Here is a 26,264-nt window from a genome sequence, read left to right as displayed (position 1 = left end):
CAGTGCGGCGAGAATTTGCAATTGAAAACGTGTTTAGACAACTGCTCGCGGTTTTTAACAATTCTTGGAATAGTTTTTGCAGTGAATCGTTGCGCGGTTTGTCAATACAAGCAAAAACTAAGGGCTAGAGTTTGCAGTTACATATATGTTTTAAACACGTAATACAAGCATAAGTTGTACGAAAGTAAATAAACTTACGATTTTGCTTACCTTCTAGAATACCGCGTAAACAGCGCTATGGTAAAGCGTATCGGTACACATATCTATCATTTGGATAAATCGTTCGTGCGGCAATCGGTTGGTATGTTAGCGCAATGTGTCTTATACTTGCTTTTGGTTTTGTTGTCCGCAGCCACAAGCGAACTCGCACGAGGAGGTTAAAGTTGGCTTTACGGAAGAAAGGGAGCGATTACTGCGGCTTGAAAAAGGGCCACTCTGACTTACAGGCCATTTTTCAACGGCATCTTTTACCGCGCCGTCTTGACAGTGTAATACAGCAAGTAATACTTTGACTGCTGCAGTTGCCGTTGTTGGTTAACGGGCGAGCTGTTTGTATTTTAAAACGTATGTTGTGATAAATACTTAAAGTGGAAACATGAAGCAATATTAAGGTGAAATCTAACTCTAGTCTAAACTATGGTTCAATTTGCAGGAAGTAAGATGAATAAATGGCTGTGGTTTGCATTTCTTGTTTACACTATAAACCAAAGCACCGGATTACCGGTGGATTACAATGGACTTCCTGAAGATATTACGGAATGTACGCCCCTGAAAAGTCTCATAACTCGTACAATTCTTAGCATTGCTACTTCATATTTCGCCGATAACCCGAGGGGCGAAGAGCCGCCATTGGAGCCGGGTAAATACGGATTTAAAACGTTGGATGAGATTTTCCGTGCCTATTACGGCGAAGGAGCATCAGCTGTGGAGTTTAAAAAAGCAGTGTTGGATTTGGTTTATGCAAATCCACCGAGTTCTGCAAAAGAGGATCGGATAAGGTTGAGACGTAACTTATACAAGTATGCTGATGCCGGGAGCCCCGATTTTGCTCGCAAACAGATGGGCACGCTATTGCTGTCTGTACTTGAAGAGTACAGTGGTGGTACAAGCACTTGGACGGATTATCAATGTTTGCCAAATTCGAACGTGGAATCGGCAGAAGAAGCTATATCGGTAGAATACGGACGGTAAACTTTGTTTTGTTGTGTGTTTTTTACTCATGTGTTAAATATGTTTTTATGGTCTCAGACTTCGAAATGAAATTGGGGATTTAAAGTTCGGTCAATTCCTTGGCGTTCAGGCTGGTACGACGCTCACTTTTGTAATTGATGATACTGGGAGCATGGGAGGCGAGATAGAAGCCGCCAAATCCAGAGCTGAGGTAAAACACAAGTATATCTGGCTTTAAAACTATCTATAGCATATTAGCCAAGACGTTATGTCACAAGTTCGTTTAAGTAGTCTGCAGCACCATACCGGTAAGAAACAATTTTTCATGATAAAAACAAACACACACAAAGTTATATTCGTGGTAACTCGTAAGCACGATGTGTATGAAACCGAACACCCGTGTTATAACTACGGTTGTTTTCTGTTCATTCGTGATATAACCCTATACTGCATCTTCATTTTTTTCGATTTTTTTTACTAGGAAGTCATTGACCTGCTTCAATCTTCACTCGACCGTCCGCAAGATTTTGTTCTCGTTCCTTTTAACGACCCGACTGTGGGTCCTGTTACTGTCACTAACGATCCACAGGAATATAAAAAAGCTCTTGGCAGGTCAGTACAACTAAAATATTTTCTTTTTTGACACGACGTTTTTGAGTATTGACACGCATTTTATTCGTTATTTGAAACTTTTATTGTACTTTAAATCACATTTGAGATTCGTTGGTATGCCCATTTAATTACATACAATGGTGTTATAGGTTGTACGCCCACGGTGGAGGCGATGCCCCAGAACTCTGCATGCGAGGAATTCAACTAGGCATTGAAAACAGCAGACCAGGTTCAACGTTATATGTTATAACTGATGTAGAAGCAAAAGATATCACCCTTCAGGTCAGTACTGGTTTACTACAGAAGCATGAATTCGTTGGAATGAACATCTTGCCATAAAACTGTGGCTAATTACAGCGGGTGTGTTTTACAACCGAATTGTGTTACATTTATAGTATCTTTTTTTTATTACCTTTAAAAAATTATTTTAATATTTTGTTTGGTTTTTAGGATGCAGTCATTGCCCAAGCTCTGGAGAAACAAATCACTGTGGTGTTTATATTGACACACCAACTGGGCTCTTGCTCGAGATCTCAAGGATATTTACGATGCCAAGATTTGTATGAGCACATAGCAGCGTCGACGGGTGGCAAGGTACACAGAAAGAAAACAAAAACATCAGTGATTTTTTCGTTTTTTTTTGCATATCGTTCGGATCTTGTTACTTTTTAGTCGAAAGACAAAACTAATATAGTACTGTTGAGTAAATGGATACCGTTATAGCGCATATTAACCATATTTCATAAACTTTTTTAACAATTATCAACGCTCTTACAGAATTATGAAGATACAGTTAACAATAGTATGCATATTCTTTGTTTATACAATCAACTAAGGCGAGCAATAGACTGAATCATAGACCATCTTACCCCGACCTACCATACGATTTGCTTGCAGGTTCTGGTTGTACGAAAAGATCAGATTTTTCAAGCTACTGAAGTCGTTCAATCAGGTCTTAAACAAGCGGGTGTAACACTTGCAAAGGTCAAGGTCAAGCATCATCAAGGTATGGCTATAATTTCTTTTAAGATTTTGTATTATCTTGTATGTATACATTGTACTGTGGGGTAGTCTACAATAGATACCTCTAGCTAGCACATAAAACCCCGTATTTTTGTTTCGTAACAATTAAATTTAGTGTCACGGGGTTATAATAAAATGTTATTTTTCTAAAAATAAGATTATCTTACCCCAACCTATAATATACACACACGTCATTCCGTTTGATATTTTCCAAATACCTAAAAAAACGGTCAGGTATTGTAGCAATATTTAATATTAGAAAAATATGATGTTTTATTTGTAACGTATTCTGCAGGTCGGGTTCATAACTTAAGATTCCCAATGGACAAAACTGTATCTGAGATCTCAGTTGAAGCGAATGGAGGTTGTGACGAACTGCTTTTGGCAACCAGCGGTGGTAGACAAGCACAGTTTGTGCACAAGTAAGCATGAACCGTGTTAGTGACTATTTATAGTAAATAAAGCTTAAACCCCTTTATTGAAAAAAATACTCAGTCTATGATTTTAATTGGTCAAACCTGTTTCTGTCGTATTGGGGATTTATTTACTGCAAGTGTAGCAAATAGAAACGTGTTGTATGTATTATACACAGAAATCAAGACCTGCACACTTAATGTATTTTTAACTCGGCTTTGTTCTTGTCAGCTGGGTGTAACCAGCGGTTTATTTCGGGTTTGTTTTGGTTCTAAAGCACAATGGTCCGTGTGTCAGGTCAGGTACCTTGGGTAAAGGCGCACTTGGCAAACTAGGTTTGACCTTAATTTTTTCGATTCCAATACTGTATCGAGATAAAAGACCTGTTTTGCCAAGCTTGCAAAATTAATCTCAACGGAAAATAGAACCGTCAAAAGTAACCTCGCCTGACAAAGGCGACAATCTCTCGCAATCAACCATGAACCAGGTTTCTCGCTTCTGTGTAAACGCATCGTATTATGCCTGTCCAACAACTGACAAGCAGAAACACTTAATAAAGCAGTAGGCCGAATAGCCGCCGCTTGAAGACGTATAACAGGTGTCAACTTTGCCCCAGCTGTTTCTTACAAAACCCCGCTATGGCAGCTGAACGAAAGGAGGTGGCCACGTTTTGCTTCCGTTTGAAATATTTCGCTGGATTAAAACGAGTTAGATCTGACGCGCATAGGAAACTAACCCACGTCACACGTCAAAATCTCTCCCGACGGTCATTCACTAGAGTCCGTTCGGCTTTAATGGCTGAATAAACAATGGTTGGTTTGTCCTCTCCGCCCAACCACCACAGGATTGCTGAAACCAAGCACCGTGTTATAAAAACACAACATTCTCGCTTGACTTTGGTCACTGCGCAAGACCGGAGGAAATGTCCATATGTTTTATGGGTATGCTGTTAGCAACCAAATACCAAATCGTGTTCTTAACACTTAACAACGTTTTTTTTAAGTCGCTGTCAATGGTTATTTTTTAAATATTATCCGTTTACTACTAAAATGGGACGTGAAAATAGATTGAAAATGTTTCCCATCTTTCCCCACCCTACTATACACTTGACCCTGTGCCGAAAAAAACAGAACCAAATATTTCTGGTACATTGGACATCCGTATAATGATTAGAACACAATGGCGCAATAGGTTTCCAGACATGTTTATTTCCTTCCCCGCGGATCTATTTCCTAAATCAGTATCTAGCCCTTAAAGCGCAATTATCTAAAAACATATCGCCCTACCTACCCGTTAATGCTCGGTAATTTTAGGTTTCTTTTCTCTTACACAATATTGGGATCAAAAATGCCTTGTCGTAATCACTGGTTCGAGTGAGGTCACTATAGTTTGATAATGACCAGATACGTGTTTGTACAGTAACCGCAGGTCAGCAGGCGCTGAACCGAACGCGTCTCTGCTGCCAACGGAAATGGAGCCTGATTAGGATGTGTTTACTAATACAGGGGGCTGGTGATACGGATTGGGAATAACAAGTTTGTAAAAATGGGTCAGTGTCTCGCAACCGCGGTTTGTAAATGAGCCGTGTTTGTATTAATGTACAAACGTTTTTGTTTGCGGAAACCACAGTTTCACACATGCCGGTTCCGATGCGGGGAATAACGTAGATTAGTTCAAATATTATTCCAATCTGCGAGAAACGACGACTGGCAGCTTTTGATTGAGATGTGGCGAAAATTCACCCGTTGCCAGCACTTTGGTTGGTGCGCAATTTTATCGACTTCTGTGGCGTAAACAACGTAAGGAGAAAGGGAGAGTTGGCGGGACGTAGGCGGTTCGACTGTCGGAGATTCTTGCTCCTCTGATAGAACTGCTGGGATTCCCCTGTAACTTAGCAATTACCTACGTCAGTTGTAACGAGCCATGGTGGCATGGATGAGCGTTGGACTCAGAAACAGACCTGTATTTTTGGCCGGGCGCCACATTTTGTGTACGCTAGCTTTAACGGCCCGGCCCTGGCATAGTTAGGCCGTGGACGAAAACTAAACTCCGGCGTATTTGCGCGAAAACCTGAAATCTGACCTTTTTAACGGCGAAGCCATCGCGACACTGCGACCCATTTAACGTGGTCGCTTATATGAATCATGCCGTTGTTATTGCCGCGCTTATTTAACTTGCGTCAAAGTGAGCAGATCAAAATTGCTGCGTTCGTCGTAAAGTTCTCTCAAGCTTAAAACGGAATTTTAAAGTTGTCTTCATCCAGGTACGGTCAGGTCAAGTCTGCATCGTTGCCGGTCGAAGGCGAACTCGGAAACTGGACAGTCAACTTTTCCGCGACTTCATCCGCCGCATGCGAAGTGAAGGTGACTGCAAAGTCGACCCTCGGCGCTCTCTTGACTTTGTTGGCGAAAAATCCGACAGATGCCGCATCCGAGTACAAGGTCAGTAAACTGCGTGGGTTGAGTATATCCGCTCCGGTTGTTTAACTTATAGCGCCTTACCAGCCCCAAAGGCGCAAATATCAAGTGTTTGTAACACAAATGTCGCGGTAGCGGCCAAGTTATACCCGTGTGGGAGGTATAAGAAGAATGCATAAACGTGCCATGACCTGTGAGTGGGCGGTTAGCCTTGCTGTGTAGTTCATAATAAACTTTTGTGTCTTTTTCTCTGCCCTCGCCTGAACCCGATTCGTAACCGCAGTTTCAAGTGACTTTTGTTAAGGCCCGCCACCCGCACTACCCATTTCAGGCCCTTTAAGCTTTTGTCGCACCCACTCCATTACCTCAAGCCCTCATGAAAATAGCAACTCGGCTGGTATGCTCTAAATTCCAATGCAGGATGAATGCATATTTTCGGATCGAATTTCAGCGTGCAGCGTTGCAGACTAAACAAGTACGATAATGCAGCTCTTATCCACACTCGTGGCACCAAAGCCGTGTTAAAAGTAGTATATCTAAACGCAAAATCTACTCCACTCGATTGAAACTCAACACTGATAAAAATTATAAGAATCTAGCAGAATGTTGTTGTATTATGATACCTATGTATAGCAAAACAGAAAACGTTAAACTCTAGTTCATTTTTTCGGATATATCCACTGTACACGTTGTTCAAAGACGCGGCTCTCGCCCGTTCCGTATAAGCGAACTCAACCACTTTCGAGGTCCTGAAGTGCCGAAACGTTTCCGGGCAAATAAAACAGCACGCCCGACCTGTTTATTGTGCGCGGCCAATGGCACAAGAATTACTCCAGTATTTCACAAAGCAGACCAACTAACCCTTGGCCCTTTGTTGCGGCAAAGGTCTTGTTTTTCGAAGAGCCCTAATCGCCGAGCCGCGTGAAGTTTCTGCGGTGCCTTGTCAATCGTTTTCGGTCGTTTTGTTGGTACAGTAGAACGACAGTGAGTTAGTAATTGAAGGAACTCCCAAGACTTCCCGTATTTAACTTTGCGATAAAATCGCCTTGACAGATTAACACCCGTTTCATCAAAATATGTTTGCACAACGGCCAAAGGTGATTTGCTGGGTCGCTGCTGCATAAGTTATAGTGCTAATCTTACAATAAAACCGAAAGTAGTTTTCGCTGTCGTTAAGTGTTATACAACCCGTTAACTCGGATCAAAGTTTAAGAATTTTCTACTTTTAAACAACCAAATTTTACATACAAGGGAACAGTTCATGTGCGATATACAACATATGGCTGTTATTACACCACATGGGTGTTTGTATGACGCCAACCCACTGTATTACCGCCGCAAATTCCCAGTCCCCGGTTTACCTGTTAGAACGACCATTAAATATATTTAAATATAATATGCTACTGTTGGGTAAGATGGATACCGTCAGCACCTAAAACCTATAGTTTTCAATCTTGTTTTGAACTATTGCCAGCGCCTAAAGAAACGCGGTGCTATGCTTATATAAATCTGCATAAATGTTTTTTGTATTCTATCAAATGGGCCGAGAAAAGAGAATAAAAAGTGTCTTATCTTACCCCCTACCCCACCCTACTATATCATATTTCTAACACCTGTCTCTTTAGATTTTGAGCGGCCATCCATCCCCGTTGCAGTCTCTCGGTTTTATCATTGACGCTTACGGGTTCAAACCTACCGACGAAAACATAAACACCGCCAAAATCACAACGATTCGGTTTATTGGCGAGCATGGGCAAGAAGTTTTGGACCCAGTCAAAGTGAATGAGTTTGACACAGAATCCTCTATGACGTCATACCTAAATAATGGACTTGGATCGCCTCAGCCGTTTCATGTTGTAGTGGAAGGAATAGACGAACTAGGTATGAACTAAGTAATAAAGTTAAAATTACATTATATACATTCCTATTTATATAGTACGGTGGGGTAAGGTGGGATATCGTTAGCACCTTAATTTCTTATTTTCTGGTCGTGTTTTTAACAATTAACAAAGCATTTATTTAATGTTTACTATTAAATGGAACGAAAACATGTCCCGTATTACCCCACTCCACTGGGCAGCAAACATGTGGTCGATAACTATTGAAAGGTACATACCAACAGAAAATCAAAATTGTGTATACATAAATGCAGAAATGTTTCAAACAACGAAACAGCTTTTGAAAAAGTACGCAAATCAAACCGCTGAAAAGTCTGGAAAAAACCGGCTGTGTGACAATGCATGGAATTGCCTACACGAAAATGTCGGGCGTTCGTGTTGAAAGTTAGGCTTATCTCAATACATTACATCACCTGTAGTTTGACAGTTACATAATGTATAGCAGCTGTTTGGCAGATAAGACGCCCCTAATTCATGTATAACATCGCATACCGGTATAAAACATACGATGCTAATCACTTAACGCAGGCGGGGGGGCAGTTCATGATTACAATAAACACTGGATGTTGATTTTTGGCATGCTGATATATGCATAGCAACATGTAACGTATAATTTGGAAACCGTTATGTATTTTAAAGAATTAAGCACCAAAAAAAACGTTCAGAGAAAAAAGGAAATACACATTCGCTAGCAGCAATTGTACGGTCTTACAATCCAAGGGACCACTGCGCCTGAAAAACTTGGAATTTGTTTTCCAACTCCAAAGCAGTCCCAGTAGTCTCGGAAATACCCGGTGCCGTATTGTCAGGGGACGCGTTTTGCTGGGAGCGTAAAAGTTCACGGCACCTGCGCCCCCATGGCAGCGCTGTACGCCGCCGGAATGCACGAATGGTTTTGGATGATTCTAATTTTCAAAGAACTCACAGTGAGTAACAAGGCAACTGGGGTCAAACGGCTTAGCTGCATTTGAAAGGCAAGTCAAAACGCAGTTGCGGAAGTCATATGAAAAGGATACGATATCGACGGTGCGTAATTTTACAGCCGGAAAGCCGTTTTGCTTGAAAAAAACTAATCTAGGACGCTGTTTAATTTTGTGTAGATTGGCAATAAACAAAGTTTTAAAATAAAGCTAAAGCAGTTTTAAAATCTGAATCAAAGTTTCTGCGCGTGAGAAGCTGTTTCCGATGTCGCTTGTACATGTATTGTCGATAGTTGTCCTACTTTCCGCAGCTCACCCTAATTAGACGCTTGATCAAATTACAAGCGCTGAATATAAGGTTTGGTTGAGATTAAAGCCCGGTCAATCCGGATTCAACCAACGCACTAAAGGAAGCTGTTGGCGGAACGATCGTGGTTAACCACAGGAATCGAGGCTCTGCTACCCTGCTACCGCGCAAAGGAACCACACGCGATTTTATCGAGCCCAAAATTCACCGCTATCCCATACCGTGGCTTGGAAAAACACCACGGTAATAGGTGTGGGGATATAGTATCTCAACAGCCCTGTCATCGTGAGAATCATAAATTTTGACGTGGGCAATTTTCTGCGCTCTTTCTCTTGCCTCTCGCGAAAACCTCCACTTTAATTGGATTACTTGGTATGCGGGAGGTGTTTCGCGCTTTTGGCAGCTGGGGCGGAATAATTGAGCTGCCTTGGTTTTCGAGGTGGTAGGGAACGGAAATTTCTCACACCGCATCGGTCTGTCAGTAAGCAATCACATTACCCCTTTCTTGTAACGATACAACTATAGAGAGTAAGCCGAGAGTTACAGCAATCGTTTCTTGTCAGTCACTCGATCCGCTGACTCGGAAAACTTGTTTACTTCCGAAATACAATTTAAAGGCGATACTAAACCCCCTTCTTATCTAACCCCTTTTAAATAGCGCGGACAAGACGAAACCTTGTGGAAGCGATAATACGTTGTAAAAACAAGTGAATTTACAGTCAATCTTCGTGTTTGGTGCACGAAGCAGACAAGTTCAAAGGGAAGGGTCACTGATTTTGGCATCCACTGAACAGTGGTCTATTTTTGCGAAACAAGGAGATCAACTGTCGATTGCAACAAGATATCCGTGTCATCAGTGTGCTCGCTTAGTCGTGACGTCGGCAAACAACTTCGCTTCCATGGTTACAGATGCTCCTGTCAAAGGATTGCGTGTAACAGCCCTGTATTTCTTGCTTGACATCTGTATGTGTATGTCGAGCCATAGATTTTTCTGTTTATTTAAACGTTTGATGTTTCAACGGGTAATTGACATTGAATGGAACATGGACTTCTGCTTCAAGTGATGTGGTGTGAAGGTCCTTTGTCTTCGCTACCTATCGAAAGCTATACTACGGTCGGTTTGTTTGTGGGTTACTGCTGCCTGTTGCTGTCTGAAAATAGCTGTTTGAAAACAGTCACGGTTTTGCGAATAACTGTGGACAAACACAAGGTGCTTCACTTTTCTTTTGGGTAGGAAACAAATAGCAGGAAACAGAAAGCACTACTGCTGTTGAAAATTTAATGCCACGTTGAATTTGTGGCAGTGAAGCATGGTATAAAGTTAATGGGCCGATTTGGGCCAGTGTTTCTTGCGTAAAAACGGCCGTTTCCTGTACATGTCCTTTGCCCGTGTTGTTACAGTTTTAAGCTATCGCGTTACACTTAATGGCGAGTAGGGTGCTGTCCGCGCGACCTCTTCTGGGATTGACAGACTAGTCATTATAAATAAGCCGGGCAAGTCTGTGTGGACACAGCGGCATCTGGTACAAATCATAACTGATAAACTGACCAACTTGAGTGGGCAATTAAATCTATTGCTTACAATAATTTTTTGTCAGCATTTTTCTTAGAAAAGCGTAAACTTCTCTAGTTTAAACGTTGAACACGCGCCATTGTCACAATATGTAAGGTTAAACATTCGTTAAAGGTGTGACCGGCTTTGCTCAAATATTCGTTTGACTTCAAGTCGTTTTCGCGTGGCTCCAAAATTGTCCTCAACTCGTTATTTTCGTGCAGGCAACACATTCAGGCGACTGATTCCTCGGCTGATTTCACCTTCGCATGTGACCGTGGAGTGTGACCTTACCGACGTCGTCTTCAGAGCCGGGGTCAGGACACCGGTCAACATTACGGTCACTAACAAGGGGGGAAATGTAAGTGGTCTTTTCTCGCTGCTTAACCTCGCACAGCGGGTGGTCTCTTTGTCAATAGGTCCACTGTCGCTTTCCGCTCCTGATATAAAGCGTTCACATGTCATACTAGCTTATAGTATAGTAAACAAAGCTAGTATAACATTTGAAGCAGTAAAGCAATGCGCATTACATTAATACTGCGGTTTAAAACTACCAGCTTGTGGTAAAGCCCAATGTTTATCGAGCCTGACCACACAATGAGGTGGAACGTGCCCACTTTTATCGCTTGAATTTGTCATCTTAAAGTTTCACCAATCCTGCTTTATCACAAACTATTTATCACCGTTTAAAGTATAGTACTGTGAGGTAAGATGGAATACTGTTATCACCTAAGACCTTTTCCTGATCATGTTTTTGACAATTACCGGGGCCTTTTACAGTCACACGGCTACGATTATACTTTTGTAAATATTCTTTGCTTACCACCAAAGGGGTTTAAAAAACAAAAATCTAACCCATTCTACCCACATATTTTTACCAATCCGCCTGCAACAGCACGAACTTTGTATCACTTTTTAAAGTATTCACAACTATTTTTGCATTTGTTTTATACAGGATTCCTTTCTGTTCAGTCTTTCTGATACGAAGTCCTTCTCTTCCTCGTCTGCATCTTATGGCAGGAAAAGTATTCCATCTGGTACCAGTCGTGTGTTCACCGTCCATTTACTTGCCCCTACCAGTGTAAAGGATGGAGTGGCCTCGATTCTCACTGCAACCGGTACAATATACTATATTCAAGCTTAATGTATTTTATTTTTTTGAGTGAGGTTCCGCAGCGTGGCACGTTATGGGTTCTAGGATTTAGGCCAGGTATTTTTACCGTCGTACTTTTAGTAGTAAACAAAGAATGTTCACAAAATTATATACCCGTGTCCTTACGACTCATTTCGTTAATGTCTAAACATTACGAAATATGGGATAGTATGTCCTACTATAGGTGCATTATGCAGTCTTAGTGTAAACAAATACATTACAGTGCGCGGTAACTTGCCGGGTTCTTTTCAATACGGAACTTGTACGATCGTGGTCGGACAGAAGAAACGACCAAGAGTTGATTCTCTTCACATCGTCGGTACAATAAACGCAAGGTAAACGGCTCGCGACTGCCACCTTAAGTTTGCGGCTACTTTTATTTACCTTTAATATGATTTTTGTTTTTACCAACAAAGAGATTTAAATCTATCCCGTTTCATCCCCAATATACTATAAATTAAATGGCCATATTGTTTATCCTCTACGTTTGGAGGTATACAGTATTTAACCTCATGTGTATAAAACGGAACATCGGTGTTATAGCGACTGTCGTTTTTCGTCCACGTGGGGATAAAGAAAGTTAAATTCACAATCATTCGTCTTTATATTTTAGGTACGCAGAAACCGTGGTCACATCGCGAGTAACAAACAACGCGGATATTGGTCGGGAAGCTGAGTTTCATATCCTACTGCCCGCCGATGCTTATATAGTTAATCTTACGATGACTACTGGGCAACAAATCATCGTTGGTAGCATTGAAACAAAGGAAAAGGCGAAGAAAGTATATGATAAGGTAGGTATTAAAGTGTGGGGGAAATCAACGTGTGGCTATTTGTTTAAATTGCATTTGATTTTAACCCATTTTTTAAAATTGACTAAATGTTTCGTATTGTCCTCACGTGGTGGGTAATTTGGACATTCCATTTAGACAACTGGACCAGAGAAACTTATGTAAGAAGTATGATGTTGAGTGACATGTTTGCTTATACTCTGTACACATGTGAATGCACGCGATCAAATTATTGTACAACGTCGTCAAGATGTAAAGAGAGTTTTTCAATATACGATTGCTCATAATACGTGTTTGGTTTCGAATAAATAATTTGTGTTTAGGCGAAGCAAACTGGTAAAACTGCTGGTCACGTGGCAGCGCGTGATAAATCAACAAGAGCATTCAAAACAAAGTTGTTTATTGCCGAACACGAGCATGCGACGTTCGAACTCACTTACCAACAGTTACTACGACGAGTAAGTAACTATATTAGAATGTAGCTTTACAAAACTTATTGAACAAATTGTAATGGATTAAGATAGTGGTTTGAGCTAGTTTATAATTTCATTGAAAAAAAATTTTATATCCCATGTTTCCACATCGTGTTTTAACTAATAGCAACACTGTTTTAGAGTCGCCGGGCTATAGATTTATAAATTTGTAAATGTTCCTTGTTTTTTTACAAAATGGGAAGAGACTTAAGTCATGTCCCACCTTACCCCACCCTACTAATTTTTTTTATTTTTTTTTGTTTATTTTTTTGTTTTGTACGTTCGGTAAAAATGGTGACTAAATGATGTTTCAGGTACGAGGTGAATACGAATACGCTGTTACGATTGATCCTGAACAACCTGTCAATCATCTCACAGTTGATGTTCATATTGTGGACCAGAACCCGATCACATTTGTTCGAGTCCCGCAAATAAGGACCGAACAAGTCAATTTAATATCGCCGGTAGATGGCCCTCCTGGGTCAACCGTTACATTTGGGTAGGTATTACCCGTTTAACACGGCTAAATGAAAATGTTTTCGTCTGATCTCAGAAATCAAGCAATTTCGGATACAGTTAGTAATAATATAGGTGACCATCTATGAGTAATGAACTTGTCAAAAAAAAACTTGTTTTAGCTCCGTTTTAAACCAAACTGGGCATTTTTATGATAAATTATACCAAAAGCTATAAAAGTTAACACAGATTTGATTTTTATTTGCAGGCGAAATCGTCGATACTCTCACGTTAGATACGCCCCATCCATTGACCACCAAACTGAATATTCACCTTTCGGTTTATCAGGAACTTTGGTGGTCAAATATGACGTGGAAAGGACACAAATGTTTGGAGATATTGCAATCCACAACGGGTAAGCTGTTATAGAGACCTTAAGTTTACGATCATGCTCAGTAGCGCAGCCAGGGAGGGTTGGGGGATTGCGAGACCCCCTTAAAAAAATATTTGAAAAAAAAAAAAAAAATTATTACTTTTTCCCACACCCTTCATTTTTTCTAGCTGCGCCACTAGTTATGCTATTTACGCAAAAAGTTAGCGTGGCTGCTTCTAGCCGAGAGGCCCATTATAGAGACTGTCCGTATATAGTCAGCCGCACATTAGGAAAAACAAGAAAAATTAAAACAATAATCAATCTCCTATTATAAATAAACATACGAGCCAACTCGTATAGGCAGACACGAGGTGTGTAAAAACAGAACACCTTTGTTATTACAGCTTTCGATACGGAACATAAAAATATTTACGTTGCAAATAAATAACATTTGACTAAGTGGTCTTAGACATACAATTTTGACAGCTGTTTTGCATATATGCATAAACTGTGTTTTGTATTATGCAAAGTGGATCTTTAATATTTTTACTAAGGCGCACCCTTTTCTTAGTTCACTAATTTAATTAAATTTATGTTATACACTCCTATTTAGTGTATAATTGTGACTATATTAGGGTGAGGTAAAATGGGACGTGTTTCGTTTTTTTCGTCCCATTTGGTAGTAAACAAACAAAATCATAAAACCAAACCCTTACGACTTTAAAATAGCGTTGCTTGTTGTTAAAATACAAGTTCAGGAAATAGAGGGTTTAGGTGCCTTTGTTATCCCATCCTACCCCACAGTACTATGTACTAATTTCCAAATATATTCAGTTTTTTTGCTCATCACTTTGCCCCGCCATCACTTGCTGCTTTCCCCAAGTTAGTTGTATTTGTGGTCGATACTTCAGGTTCGATGTTTGGCTACAAGCTTAAACAAGTCAAGCAAGCTTTGGCAGATTCCTTGCGGTCGCTCAACAATGAGGTACGAACATGAAAATTTCAGGTTATAATAATTTATGTAACCTGTTTATTGTTGCGTGGCGGGTAACTACACTCGTTATTGGATATATACATCTCGTGATCACTCACACGTCACCACGTATATGGCTGTATCTTGTGGTCCATGTAGTACTTAAACCACTATATACCACTGCACAGGACTTATTATACACTGTATGTAAGTGCATGCACTAAATATTACTAATATATTACAATGATTTCTAGGACCACTTCAACATAGTCGTTTTTGGAGATACAGCCGAGCCTTGGATCAGTGGTGTTCTATCTACAGCTTCAACACGCAGCATCAACGACGCAATTACTTACGTGGATGCCGTCAGCGCCAGAGGCGGCACGAACATGCTAGTAGCTTTGCAGACCGCATTTGCGATAATGGAGCCGTATTTACCGTCTTTACCAGGTAATTGGCGGTTGAAACTGGTTTGTCATTATACTGTTGTGAGAAGGGGTAATCAACTGTCACCTGGCCGGAATATTTAGTACTTATATTATTTAGTACACAAAATCGACAGTTCGATTGTATATTGATTGATTGTGTGGGTAAATACGTTTAAAACATACACTACATGCTTGGAACATTAGACAAGGCTTATATCAACCCACCCACAACAAGCAAGTGGTTCACTATATTTTCATTTCACCGCAGAAAACGAAACAATGGTGGAGGACACCACACCTTTCCCCACCCCCGTTCCGTTACAACCAGAAACCAATCATTTTATCCGCAAGAGAGCGACAGAGACACAAACTGAATTATCCAACTATGCCAAGATGATTGTATTTCTTACGGACGGAAGGTAATTTTTAGATTGGTTTAGGAGCAAAGTCATTAATATATTTTTAACGAAAATATAACGCGACAATTAAATTTCAAAATTGTTACTGCTATTGTTACCTACTATGTATTAATTTTATTAGTAGAAATTTTAAGACACAGATTTTAAGAAAATAAACGATTATTTAAAAAGTGTTTAAAAAAATACTTTAGAGTCGCGAGGTTACGGTTTTATAATTCGATAAACATTCTATGTTTTCTACCAAATGGGCGACAAAATAGAATAAAACATACCCATCTTACCCCACCCTATTATACTATTCTAATTTTTGTAAACTGCCACCAACACATTTTATTAAAGATTTATATCCTAGACCAACTAAAGATGATGTTGGAACGGATGACATCGCGTCCAGGATTGAGAAGATCAACGGAGGAAGAGTCAACCTTCATACAATAGGGTTCGGATCCTTGGTCGACATGCGGTTCCTTGAGAAGCTTGCTGCCTTAAACGGAGGGGTCTCGAGACGAGTCTTTGAAAGTTTGGACGCCGCAACACAGGTAAGTTGAACTGTTTAAGAAAATGATTCGATTTTTTTAATAATTTAGTAGACGGAGTTTAAAAAAATAAAAAAACGTTTTTTAACAGAAAGTTTGAATTACTGTATAGTTCGGTGGAGTAAGGGTGGACATACTTTAATTCTTTTTTTCCTCCTCCCATTTGGTAGTAAAAAACAAAGCATGTTTACAGAATTATATAACCGTAGCTTCGCGACTCTATAGAAAAGCTTAATTGTTCAAAACACGTGGGATTTAGGTGCTAACAGTACTACACCATACCCCGCAGTACTATATAGTTTTTTAAGTTCGATAATGAATCCTTAAAGTGTCACAAATGCTATTCGGGTGTCATTTAGATTAATAAAGTTGTAAAATAAATTTATCTGTGTTTTACCTTTTTTTAGATCCGACATTTCTTCGACGAAGTTTCTGCACCCGTCCTCACTGACGTCACGATCGAATATCCCGCCGATAAAGTTGTTGACGTCACCACCAATGACGTAGACATCTTGTTTTCCGGTACTGAGATGGTACTGGCTGGAAAAATACTCGAGGGAGAAGATTTGTCTGGATTGGACGAACTTGGAGAGAGCAGAACAAGAAGACAGATTACTGGAACGGTAAGATGGATAGGAGTAATGTTTATTTAATCTAGGTACAGTAGATTGGGGTAAAATGGTTAATGTTTTCATTTTTTTAGTAGGTAATGGTTACACGGGGTCATCGCTACTAACATCCGTATTATAACTTTTGCCGTTGCCGAGGGTAAATCAGTTTTCGTTCATTCTAAACCTGCGTTTTTAACATTTTTTATTTATGTCCTAAATTTTAATCAATTTATAACATGTCTGTCCTGTTATAGTTACGAGGGCGATCTTTTGAAAACGAAATCGAGATGGATTTCGATATTGATCCCGATGCGACTTCTAGTATAACAGAGTCAACACACCAGGTATATATTGGTTACACCGGGCTATGTTGATGTTTTTATTCTCTTTTATTGTCGTATTCGGTGGTAGGAATAAATATTTACAGAAGTATATATCGGTTTGCTTACGACTTTAAAATAGAGTTGTTAATTGTTTAAAACACGATGAAGAAGTAGAAGACATTATTTGCTAAAGATATTCATTCTACCCCACAGCTATATTTACACTCGTATGTTTTTACTACAGATACCAGATTTCACGGAACGTTTGTGGGCATTTTTGAAAGTCAAAATGTTGCTGCGTTCTGCGAACATTGCCCCGAATGAAACATTAAAGAAGTCACTAAGAGAAGAAGCTTTGAACATGTCACTTAGGTAAGAAAACGTATCATAATTTAAAGCTCTCATTTAAAATCTAATAAATCTGGCAATTCTTCGGAGAAGTGGCTCCCGAGGTGAGGTGCTCACATCGTGGTCGATGGGTAGCGGGTTCGAAACAGGTTGTTGGTATAATTTATGAAAGTGTTTTTGGGGGAAATAATTTAACGGACATTACTACAACCCAATTGTCCCTGACCAGATGTTTAAACTAATAACACTAACGAGCTGTTTAATCGATCGTTCGCCACGTGGGGTTAAATACCACGTGGGGGTAAATACCACATGGGGTTAAATATACCACGTGAAGTTAATTACCACGTGAGGTTAAAGAAATACGTGGGTTAAATAAACTACGTGGGGTTAAAAATTACGCAAAGGGTAAATAAATTGTACTCGGCCATTCAATCTAACAACTCAGACAACGTTGCGTTGCCAACAAGTTCTAGCAACTTAATGCTAACAAAATTCACCATGTAGTAGGGTGGGGGAATATGGGACACCTTTAGCACATAATATAATGAATTATGCCCCATCTTCCCCGACCCTACTATACTAAACCGTGATTCAAAATTGATTATTTACAGTTCTATTTTTTTCACAATTATATTATCGCCTTTTAGTCACAATTTCGTTACTCCTCTGACGTCACTCGTCGTGGTTCGACCTGAAGATCGACGGAAGATTGAAGAGGAGCTTAGAAAAGAGGCAGAGGCGGAAAAGAAGCGTTTGGAAGAGGAGAGACGCCTGGAGGAAGAAGCGAAGAGGATTAGGAAGAAAAAGAAAATGTTGCTGGTATCGGAAGATCATCGTTTTAAACCCGAATTTACAAGTTCTTTACGGTTTGATGCGCCCGAATCCTCAATGAGATCCAGGGGAGGATTTTCCGGTGATCCTCACTTTATTGTTCCTCTTACTCCGAAGATCAACCTCTGTTTTAACTGGGATGGCGAGGATGGAGAGGTGGGTTGGAATTTCGGTTTAAAACACTACTTTTATTGAAGTGGGGGTGGGGATGATGGGACATCTTTCATTCTATTTTCTCGTCTCATTTGGTGGTAAACAAAAATAACATTTAAAAAATTATAAAACTGTAACCCACCGACTCCCATAGACCGCTGTTAATAGTTTAAAACATGACAGAATAATTGAATAATATGTGCTAAAGGTGCCCCATCTTCCCCTATCCTACAAATTTAATTTTTTTTCAGATATTAATTTTTTACTTATAAATATTTAATCTTTTTTAATTTGCAGATATTATTTTATAATTTGTATTTACAGATATTTAATCTTCTGTATGACCCTGTATCAAAAGTGATGGTAAATGGAGATATTGTGGCGATCAAATCACCTCCTGGTTCAATGAAAACAGAACGAACATATATTTCCAGCTTGTACATTGTTATACCACACAAAAACTTTAAGATTTTGGTAAGTGGCGATAACGTTAAGTTTTGGATTTACACTTTTTCGAAAATTTTTCATTAGTAATGTATTGTACTCGGAGTAAGAAGTAAATGGTTAGCGAATTATATCCCATCTTTTATAATTGTGTGCTTAATTTTAACAAATAATGACGCTCTTTTAAGCAAAGAAACGATTATAAAGTTTTTTGTTTTTTTTTATTTCTTAAATTCAAAATATGTTATTTTAACTCATTTGCATAACTTGAATACAATTTACATGAAACATACAACTGTTCAAACTGTGATGCGTTTTGCAGGTGCGGCCATACAACGTAACGTTTATGCCCGTGGGTGCTCAACCGTTCACGCTCCCTGTGACGTCACCTATGACGTTTCGGCGAAAAGGGATCACTTTCCAGATGCATGGTATTACTAATACACATGCTCGCATTGATATAGTGATTGACGGGTTAAACTTTCAAGTAAGTTTATTATTTTTTTTTGCACTGTTAACAATATTTTTGCGCTTAAAATTTTATTAGAAATATTGCAATACTAGATTATGGCTTAACTTATGTTTGACAGAGTGTGGCAGATGCCAGTGACGCTTTAATGTTTTTAACGAAGTAGTCGATTGATTTGACAAGCACAGAAGGCAGGAGCGTCGTATTTAGATAATCTGCCGTCGTTTAAGCAGGCAGGCCGCGGTGTTTATTGTAAATCAAAGATAAATTACAAGCAAGCCACGCATAGCCTCAGGAATTGTAAATGCCGATATGAGGCGATCACTAATTTAATCTTAACAAAAAGTTTCTCATTCTTTCGGTGGTGACTTGTCAAGTTTATTTGTCAAACCAAGTCACCGAAATTGCTAATCAGGTCACCAAAATTACACGGTTCCAGTGGTATGTATCATATATTGTGATCGGATCACTTATTACAAGTTGGTAATTATCACTTAGTGAAATTTGATCATTGGAATCTTGCATACGGCACGCTTTGAAGACGCCTTTCTGTTATATTGGAATGCTAGAAATATGGCTTGGAAAGTACGGCCATCTGTGGTCAATCAATTAGACATTACATGGCCATGACACCTTATGTATACGTTACTGTGGCAGGTAACAACAGGCCCAGTTGCTGGCAGCAACAATCGTGATGGATTAGCATCACACGGCTGTTGATACAAGAAACGGTTTTTCAACTAGTTTTGTCAAAACATGTAAATAGATGCGGAGACAAGTACGGTCTGGCGTTAATGTATAGGGTTTAAGGCTCGTCGCTGCTACCATCGGGGGCGTATGTGTCCTTGGAAAAGAGACTTAACGGCAATTGCTTCAACCCAGTGGTCACTAATGGGTTGTCCAAATTATAAAAAAAGCACTCACAAAGTATGGTAACTCGTAAGCTGGCACGAGACGTATAAACACCCGAGTTATAACGACTGTCGCTTTCCGACCACGAGGATAAATTATGTTGTATCATTCATTATATTACATTCATATAAAGTCGATGACAGGTGAGAACGGAAAACGACAAATAAATTAATGAGGTAACAGCATAATTAATATGAAAACACAACACAACGGGCGCAAAGACAGAACTGCATCGACTTTTAAGAGTCTTTTCAATAATTTCGCTCTTGGGTGTTGGGTTCAAATCAGGATGAATTCTTCATTACTGCCCGAAGCTATACAGTGAAACGTGACGAGAATACACATGGTCGCATTACCAGCAATAACTCCGGCAGACTCCGCATGTGACCTTGAGTGGCTGCTTGGGTTTCTGCACCCGGCGTAAAGTTTTTCGTTTCCTGCAATTCTTCTTTTGGCGACATCGCCTTCGCCTACGGCTTCGTTTCAGCTTCTTCGCCATTCGTTTGCGGAAAGCTGGTAGTTGCGGCTTTTGATCTGTGATATTAGAATACGCATTGTCATGTTGGGCTATAATTGCTCAATCCTATTGAAGCTCGTATTCCAGAATATGTAAGATAATTACAGCCAATTTTATACCATGATTTATATTCTTAAAAGTTACTCTAGCCCGGCGGTGACGGGTTCGAGGCTCGACGTTGCTACCCTTTGTGGCGCAAGTTCCTTGAGCAAAACACTTAAAGAAAATCGGGCCAACCCAGTGATTATGGGCTGTCTAAATTATCCGCCGTACATAAAATGTCTACAAAGGTCCATAGGTGGTAACTCGTAAGCTGGCACGAGGTGTATGGAACGAACAAACTCGTGTTATAACGACTGTTGTTTCCGGCCCCACAAGAATAAAGCAAGTTACATAAACACCTATTCGTTTAACGTAAATAGTCTCACCTTTATCAGTAATACTTCGTTTTGATAAAACTGACGAATGGCAGTGGTTCGCCAACTCCGCACACGCCGTGCCCAGGATGGGACCGCATTTTTGTATGCGAAATTTCCCCCCTCTAGAAAATTAAAATTGATTAATTTTTTTAAAAAAGGAAACAAAATGTTGAATCAAAATCGCGGCAAAAAATAAAATGTCATTTTGGAAGAAATAAACTATATGAATCAAAATCGTAGGAAAAATAGAAAAATTTTAGGGGAAATATATACTAAAAAAGTTAAAAAAGTAAATTATGAAATTAAAATTTTGGAAAACTGTATTATAGAATCAAAATCTTAGAAGAAATAAACTAGGAAAAAAATCTCCTTAGGCCTACCTTCTGAGCAGTATGCGTGAATTTAAAGCTCCTAGTTGTCTCCGTATAACTTTATTTGGATTTCTCCGACTTCTAACCAGCCCTCTCAATCTAAAAGTTTTCGCCTTAGAAGAAACAATAAACAGAACAAAAAGAAAGCACCCGAGAAGAAGAAGGTGTCGCATTGACCGATCCATTTTCCTGAACTTGATTTTTTTCAGTTCCTCTAATAAAGTGGTTGAACAAAATATGTGCTTCCGGAGAGGAAATCCGAGGTATTTATACCTGGTTTTTAAAACCTTTTTCCCGCCGTCTTCGCACACGTCACACCGGTGCCATTTCGCGGCTTCGTCTAAAAAGAGTTATCCGGTAGATTCTCCATTGCGGTTTTTGTTCAAAATGAGACTCGTTTATTTCGGACACGATTCCAGCTACGCATGATGAAATCAGAGCGCCATGATGACACATATTACTCCGTTCGACCATATATCATATACGCTGGTTGACTTGTGGTTACGTATTCCGAGAGGAGCTGCAACTTTCGTTGCTCGTCAAAATCAGTATAGACTTTTGGGCAATATCCAGTTTACCCTTTCGGTTTCGAAAAAACGTAGGCAGAGACTATGACGACGGAACGATTGGCAGATTTATTGTTACAATCGGGTCGGAGTTTTTGCCGCCTATTTTGGGAAGAGCACGAACGAATTGCCGCGGTTTTTTAACGTTGAAACTATGGCAGTTGTAAATCACTATGCCTTCGCCGGGAGGCGTTCCTAATGCCTGTGGTATTATGTTGTCACAATGCCGTCATAGCAGACTAAGTACAGCATCAACATTTCAACAGGTTGATTTAGTTTAGACTTCGAAATTCCGAACAGTTCATATACAATGCGCTATATTGTATTGCGGTAATGTTAATGCGCTTATCGAAATTCTGTCATCAATTTTCAAGTAATCCCCTTTTCCCTTGTCAAACAGCTAGCGATTCATATTATGCAACGCATGGTAACTTTAACCGTACCAGCCATGGTATTAGTGTGGTAGAGTAAAAGTACAGAAAACAAATTTACATTTTGTTCAAAAATACAAAAACTCTAAACAAGGGCATATTGCGTTGTAGGATGGGTTTTGAACTTTGGACCTGGGCCCCGGGCACTTGGAAGCCGACAGGCATCAGATAGAGAATTATAATGCTCTTGTAATTTCCCGAGACGGCCGGTCTACTTTTGATACATTGTTATACTGTGGAAAGTACCACAAATATTATTAGCGGATTTGGCCGAAAATTCCGACCGACTTATTGCTATCAATCAAATGACGTCACGGATTTCGTCATTATGGTGACGTGATTATGACGTTGCGGATTTTTAATGAGAAACTGTCTTCAGTCTCTTACGTCATTACCCTATTTTTCCCACTTTGTAGGACTTCGAAAATTCGTCATCAAATTCATAACAGCAAACTCATAGTTGTTGTTTTTAAGTGACATTGGTGCCATGTACCAAGCAGACTCAATTTGTGGCCACACTTATATAACTTCAAACCCCCAGTTATGTCTTATCATGTCACATGTAGACACATCTGATTCAGTTCTGTGATAAATCGAAACCCGGTGTTCAGAATTGCGCAAGATAAAGTATTACAAAGCATATTGTACGTAATAAATATTGGTTGTAAGGTATAATGTCAGAGGTAATCGCACGGAATCTATAATTTGCCCGCGGCGGTTACGGAGTGATAACTCACTGTGTGTAAGAATAGACTTTCAAAGAACTTCGGAAATTTTAACTTAATTATCCAGAGGTTTTCCTTTATTATTAATTAATTCGGAAAACGAAATAGCTTACATATTTGTTTGAATATATAAAAGGTATACTGTCCAGGTGGCCTAGCTAGATTAAAAGACGCAAAAGAAGACCTGGCAAAAATATGAAATATTTAAATGGCGTATAACATAATTGAAAATGGTCACTTTTAAATAGCTCATTTTTATGTATAAAATAATTAAAAGTCGTCAGCTTGAAATAGTCGGCTTTAAAATTTCTGTGTATACCAACTAATACACAGCTGGTTTTATTTTGCTTTCATATAGATTACGTCAAAATTAACCAAAGCATTTGGGTCGCTTATTATATTCGAAATATAATAAATATTGCCATAAAATAAAATATTGCCCTGCTGCAAACGCTTAAATTAAAATGCTGAAAACGCGGATGTAATCTGACAAGCCTACAAAAGTGATCCGCCAAAAAAACATTAATTTTCGCGATCGTAATATCGAAATACCCTGATCATGTTTTGAACAATTAACCACGGTGTATGGGACTCGTAAAAATACAATTTATAATTTTTTAAATGAGTTTGGTTTATTGCCAAATGGGACGAGAAAATGTAATGAAAAAGTGTTCCAGCTTCCTCACCCTACTATAGATTAGCAGAGTTCATCTAATCTTCGGTGAACTTTATTTTACTTCCAATAATTGAACGTGGGGTGAAACTCGATCGTTAGAACCTTATTTCACCTTGCTTATCAAAAAGATTATTGCTGATGTATGGTGGACCAACAAAAGCAAAGACGTGCTAACGACCCGTTGTTAACAGTTTGAACTTGTTAACGCCGAAATGCCCGCATCATGCACTCATAAGGTTGTTTGTCTTTATTTGCTTGAAGATTAACAAGTACGGAATTTTTGCCCACGGTCATTTAGCCTCGAAAGCTAAATTATTCGTGCCGTTACTTTCACTGCGTTCTATTTTGGCATCATATAATAAAAATCCACTAGATAAATAATTTTGAGGTCTTTGTGTTCAATTTTGGGACTTAACCGGTCGAGTGAAGTTAAATCGTATTCGTGAATGGAGGTTTCTATAATTGTAAATACTTAATCGTACCCGGGAATCTTTTCAGCCTCACGAAATTTTCCTTGTATACCGGCTTTTCATGGCCGCAAGATATGCCACAAAAGCCTGCTACACAGAATTAAACGCCGTCTTGGTCTTCTATATGGTAAAGTCCCACGGCCAGCATTGGATACGAAATTTAAGCCAACGTTTTTTTACTATATTTGCACCTAAAGTTATGGCAAATATTATTTCATGCTGTTTTTTATAATAAAACCCCCCCACCCCAAAAATTTTTTCTATTAGTTTTTATAAAAAGTATTCTATATTTTTTTAGGTGATTTGCCGCCGAAACAACAGACATCAGTTTTCAGCAGATCACGTGGACCTAGCGGTGCGTAGCAGTGACTTTAGGTTCGGGGAGCAAGTGGACGGTGTTATCGGTCAATTCCTTAACAGTCATGTTATGCTATTGGACGGTGATTCGACAGACGACGCTGTTATTCGGATCGAGTAGGATATATTTTAATTGATTTTGGGGACAATTAGCCTGGCTTGAATTTTAAGTCTATATGACGTATACCCCGCTAATGAATGCATCATGAAAAACAAAATTTCTAATCTGTTAAAAGAGCTAAGTCTGATTAAAAAATAAATTGCTAAAACAACGTCTAAATATTTAAGTAGAAAAATATAAATTATGTCATTAAAAACATCTGTTCGATGTCATGAGCGGTATATACGGTCTAATATGTCTACATTAATTTGGGTAATCAATTAACATAAATATTACTAAATCTGGGCTTCGACAGAAAACAAATCAATTTTTAATTGGAAAAAGGTTTTTATTAGTGATTCAAATTAACTACTTTGCAAAAAAAGTAGCGTGCCTCGTTTTCCGGGCATGGTAGGGTAAACCAAGTAACAATAATATAGTAGGGTGGGGAAAGATGAGACACCTTTCATACTATTGTCTCGTCCAATTTGGTAGTAAATAAAAAAGAGTCAATGAATTATAAAACTGCATCCTCACGACTACCGTAGGCCGTTGTTAATTGTTTAAAGCACCATCGGGATAACTGAATACTATGTGCTAAAGGTGTCCCATCTTACCCCACAGTACTATGTAGTTTATACAGTCGCGGAGTCTAAACTTGTTATGCTTTGTTTTAGTGAGCGGATGGGACAAGTTATTAGGACGACCAAAAGGAGGCCATCTGGCGACGGAATGGTTGATTGTTGGTTTGCTAGGAACAATGCGAGAGGCCTTACACGTCGGGCTCACGAGCGTTACCGCGTGGACGATATTTTGTATGAGCCGAATTATTGACCTTGGCGCGAGGTAGCGCTATAGAGAGAAGCGAGTGAAAAAGTTTCCCAACAGCATATATTCAACGATCAGCATAACTGCAAACACAACGTATTCGACACAAATGTGATGCGCGTCTTAAGGCAAAACTTGCAGCAACCTACGCCAGTTTATCTACTTCATTATATAGCTTAATCTCTTTTGTATTTCCTACATTTCGCTTTATATTGGAAGAAGAGTGTTTTCTTCGGTGACTTTTATACAATGCGAAGCAATTGTCTCATTTTAAACCTATGTAATAAAGGCATGGATACTCTTACAAAAACGCCAATTCGTTAAATATTCTATTGGAATACTGTATCACATTCACATATTGTATTTCTGCTAAGGGCGTTTACGTTTCTCAAAGACAGTTTATTTATGCTAACGAAAGCCATCAGGTGCAACAGTTCTGCTCTGATAAAGGTCAACGTTACAGCTGGCCGAAAAATACAATAATCACATAATATAATCGACTGAAGAACACAAAGTAGCCTACCATAAAGGATGAGTATTTCATAAAAACAATGGTTATTTGGGGAGCGGAATCGGTACGGTTCTTTTGCCGACCAGCATATATGTGTTCACCTGCAGTACAGTGACTGCACCGCCAAACATTTATAGACATCGGTTTCAAACTAAACTTATGAATGGCGTTGACCAAAATGCGAAACTTTTCAAATATTTTTAGACATTTAAATTAACCTTTAATAGCATATGAGTACAATATTTAAAACTGTCATGATTATACTCACAAAGATTGGCGCTGTT

The 26,264-nt window shown here is 39.3% G+C and overlaps 2 protein-coding genes across 2 annotated transcripts; one reads left to right on the top strand and one right to left on the bottom strand.

Annotated features, from left to right (window-relative positions):
- Nucleotides 1–621: 621 nt before the first annotated feature.
- LOC149738911 (inter-alpha-trypsin inhibitor heavy chain H3-like) lies at nucleotides 622–25,779 on the top strand. The gene is made up of 28 exons (XM_089875652.1): nucleotides 622–1,187; nucleotides 1,249–1,381; nucleotides 1,652–1,782; nucleotides 1,932–2,064; nucleotides 2,233–2,376; nucleotides 2,680–2,788; nucleotides 3,101–3,227; nucleotides 5,483–5,660; nucleotides 7,262–7,517; nucleotides 10,538–10,674; nucleotides 11,269–11,431; nucleotides 11,690–11,801; nucleotides 12,080–12,260; nucleotides 12,581–12,715; nucleotides 13,045–13,229; nucleotides 13,455–13,601; nucleotides 14,394–14,544; nucleotides 14,787–14,982; nucleotides 15,229–15,379; nucleotides 15,732–15,918; nucleotides 16,323–16,538; nucleotides 16,781–16,870; nucleotides 17,094–17,221; nucleotides 17,848–18,187; nucleotides 18,509–18,658; nucleotides 18,951–19,115; nucleotides 24,483–24,658; nucleotides 25,319–25,779. The coding sequence occupies exons 1-28, from the start codon at nucleotides 637–639 to the stop codon at nucleotides 25,473–25,475; spliced, it is 4,929 nt and encodes a 1,642-aa protein (XP_089731778.1). The 5' UTR covers nucleotides 622–636; the 3' UTR covers nucleotides 25,476–25,779.
- LOC149738912 (uncharacterized) lies at nucleotides 20,105–21,573 on the bottom strand. The gene is made up of 3 exons (XM_089875653.1): nucleotides 21,326–21,573; nucleotides 20,955–21,067; nucleotides 20,105–20,543 (listed from the first exon to the last, which is right to left on the bottom strand). Exons 1-3 carry the CDS (start codon nucleotides 21,499–21,501, stop codon nucleotides 20,362–20,364), a joined length of 471 nt encoding a protein of 156 aa, XP_089731779.1. The 5' UTR covers nucleotides 21,502–21,573; the 3' UTR covers nucleotides 20,105–20,361.
- Nucleotides 25,780–26,264: the final 485 nt, after the last annotated feature.

The sequence above is a fragment of the Ciona robusta genome, chromosome 3, assembly GCF_009617815.1.
Source record: "Ciona robusta chromosome 3, ASM961781v2".
NCBI classification, from domain to species: Eukaryota; Metazoa; Chordata; class Ascidiacea; order Phlebobranchia; family Cionidae; genus Ciona; species Ciona robusta.
Note: the sequence above shows the minus strand (reverse complement) of the source record. Positions and strands in the feature narration are given on the sequence as shown.

What these genes read in the sequence shown, in the direction of transcription:
- LOC149738911 (XM_089875652.1), top strand. Translation starts at nt 637, where the DNA reads ATGGTTCAATTTGCAGGAAGTAAGATGAATAAATGGCTGTGGTTTGCA. An exon ending in CAGCGTCGACGGGTGGCAAG is followed by an intron (nt 2,377 to 2,679) that starts GTACACAGAAAG and finishes ATTTGCTTGCAG; the next exon opens with GTTCTGGTTGTACGAAAAGA. An exon ending in ATGCCGCATCCGAGTACAAG is followed by an intron (nt 5,661 to 7,261) that starts GTCAGTAAACTG and finishes CTGTCTCTTTAG; the next exon opens with ATTTTGAGCGGCCATCCATC.
- LOC149738912 (XM_089875653.1), bottom strand. Translation starts at nt 21,501, where the DNA reads ATGGATCGGTCAATGCGACACCTTCTTCTTCTCGGGTGCTTTCTTTTT. An exon ending in TCACGCATACTGCTCAGAAG is followed by an intron (nt 21,068 to 21,325) that starts GTAGGCCTAAGG and finishes TTAATTTTCTAG; the next exon opens with AGGGGGGAAATTTCGCATAC. An exon ending in ACGAAGTATTACTGATAAAG is followed by an intron (nt 20,544 to 20,954) that starts GTGAGACTATTT and finishes CTAATATCACAG; the next exon opens with ATCAAAAGCCGCAACTACCA.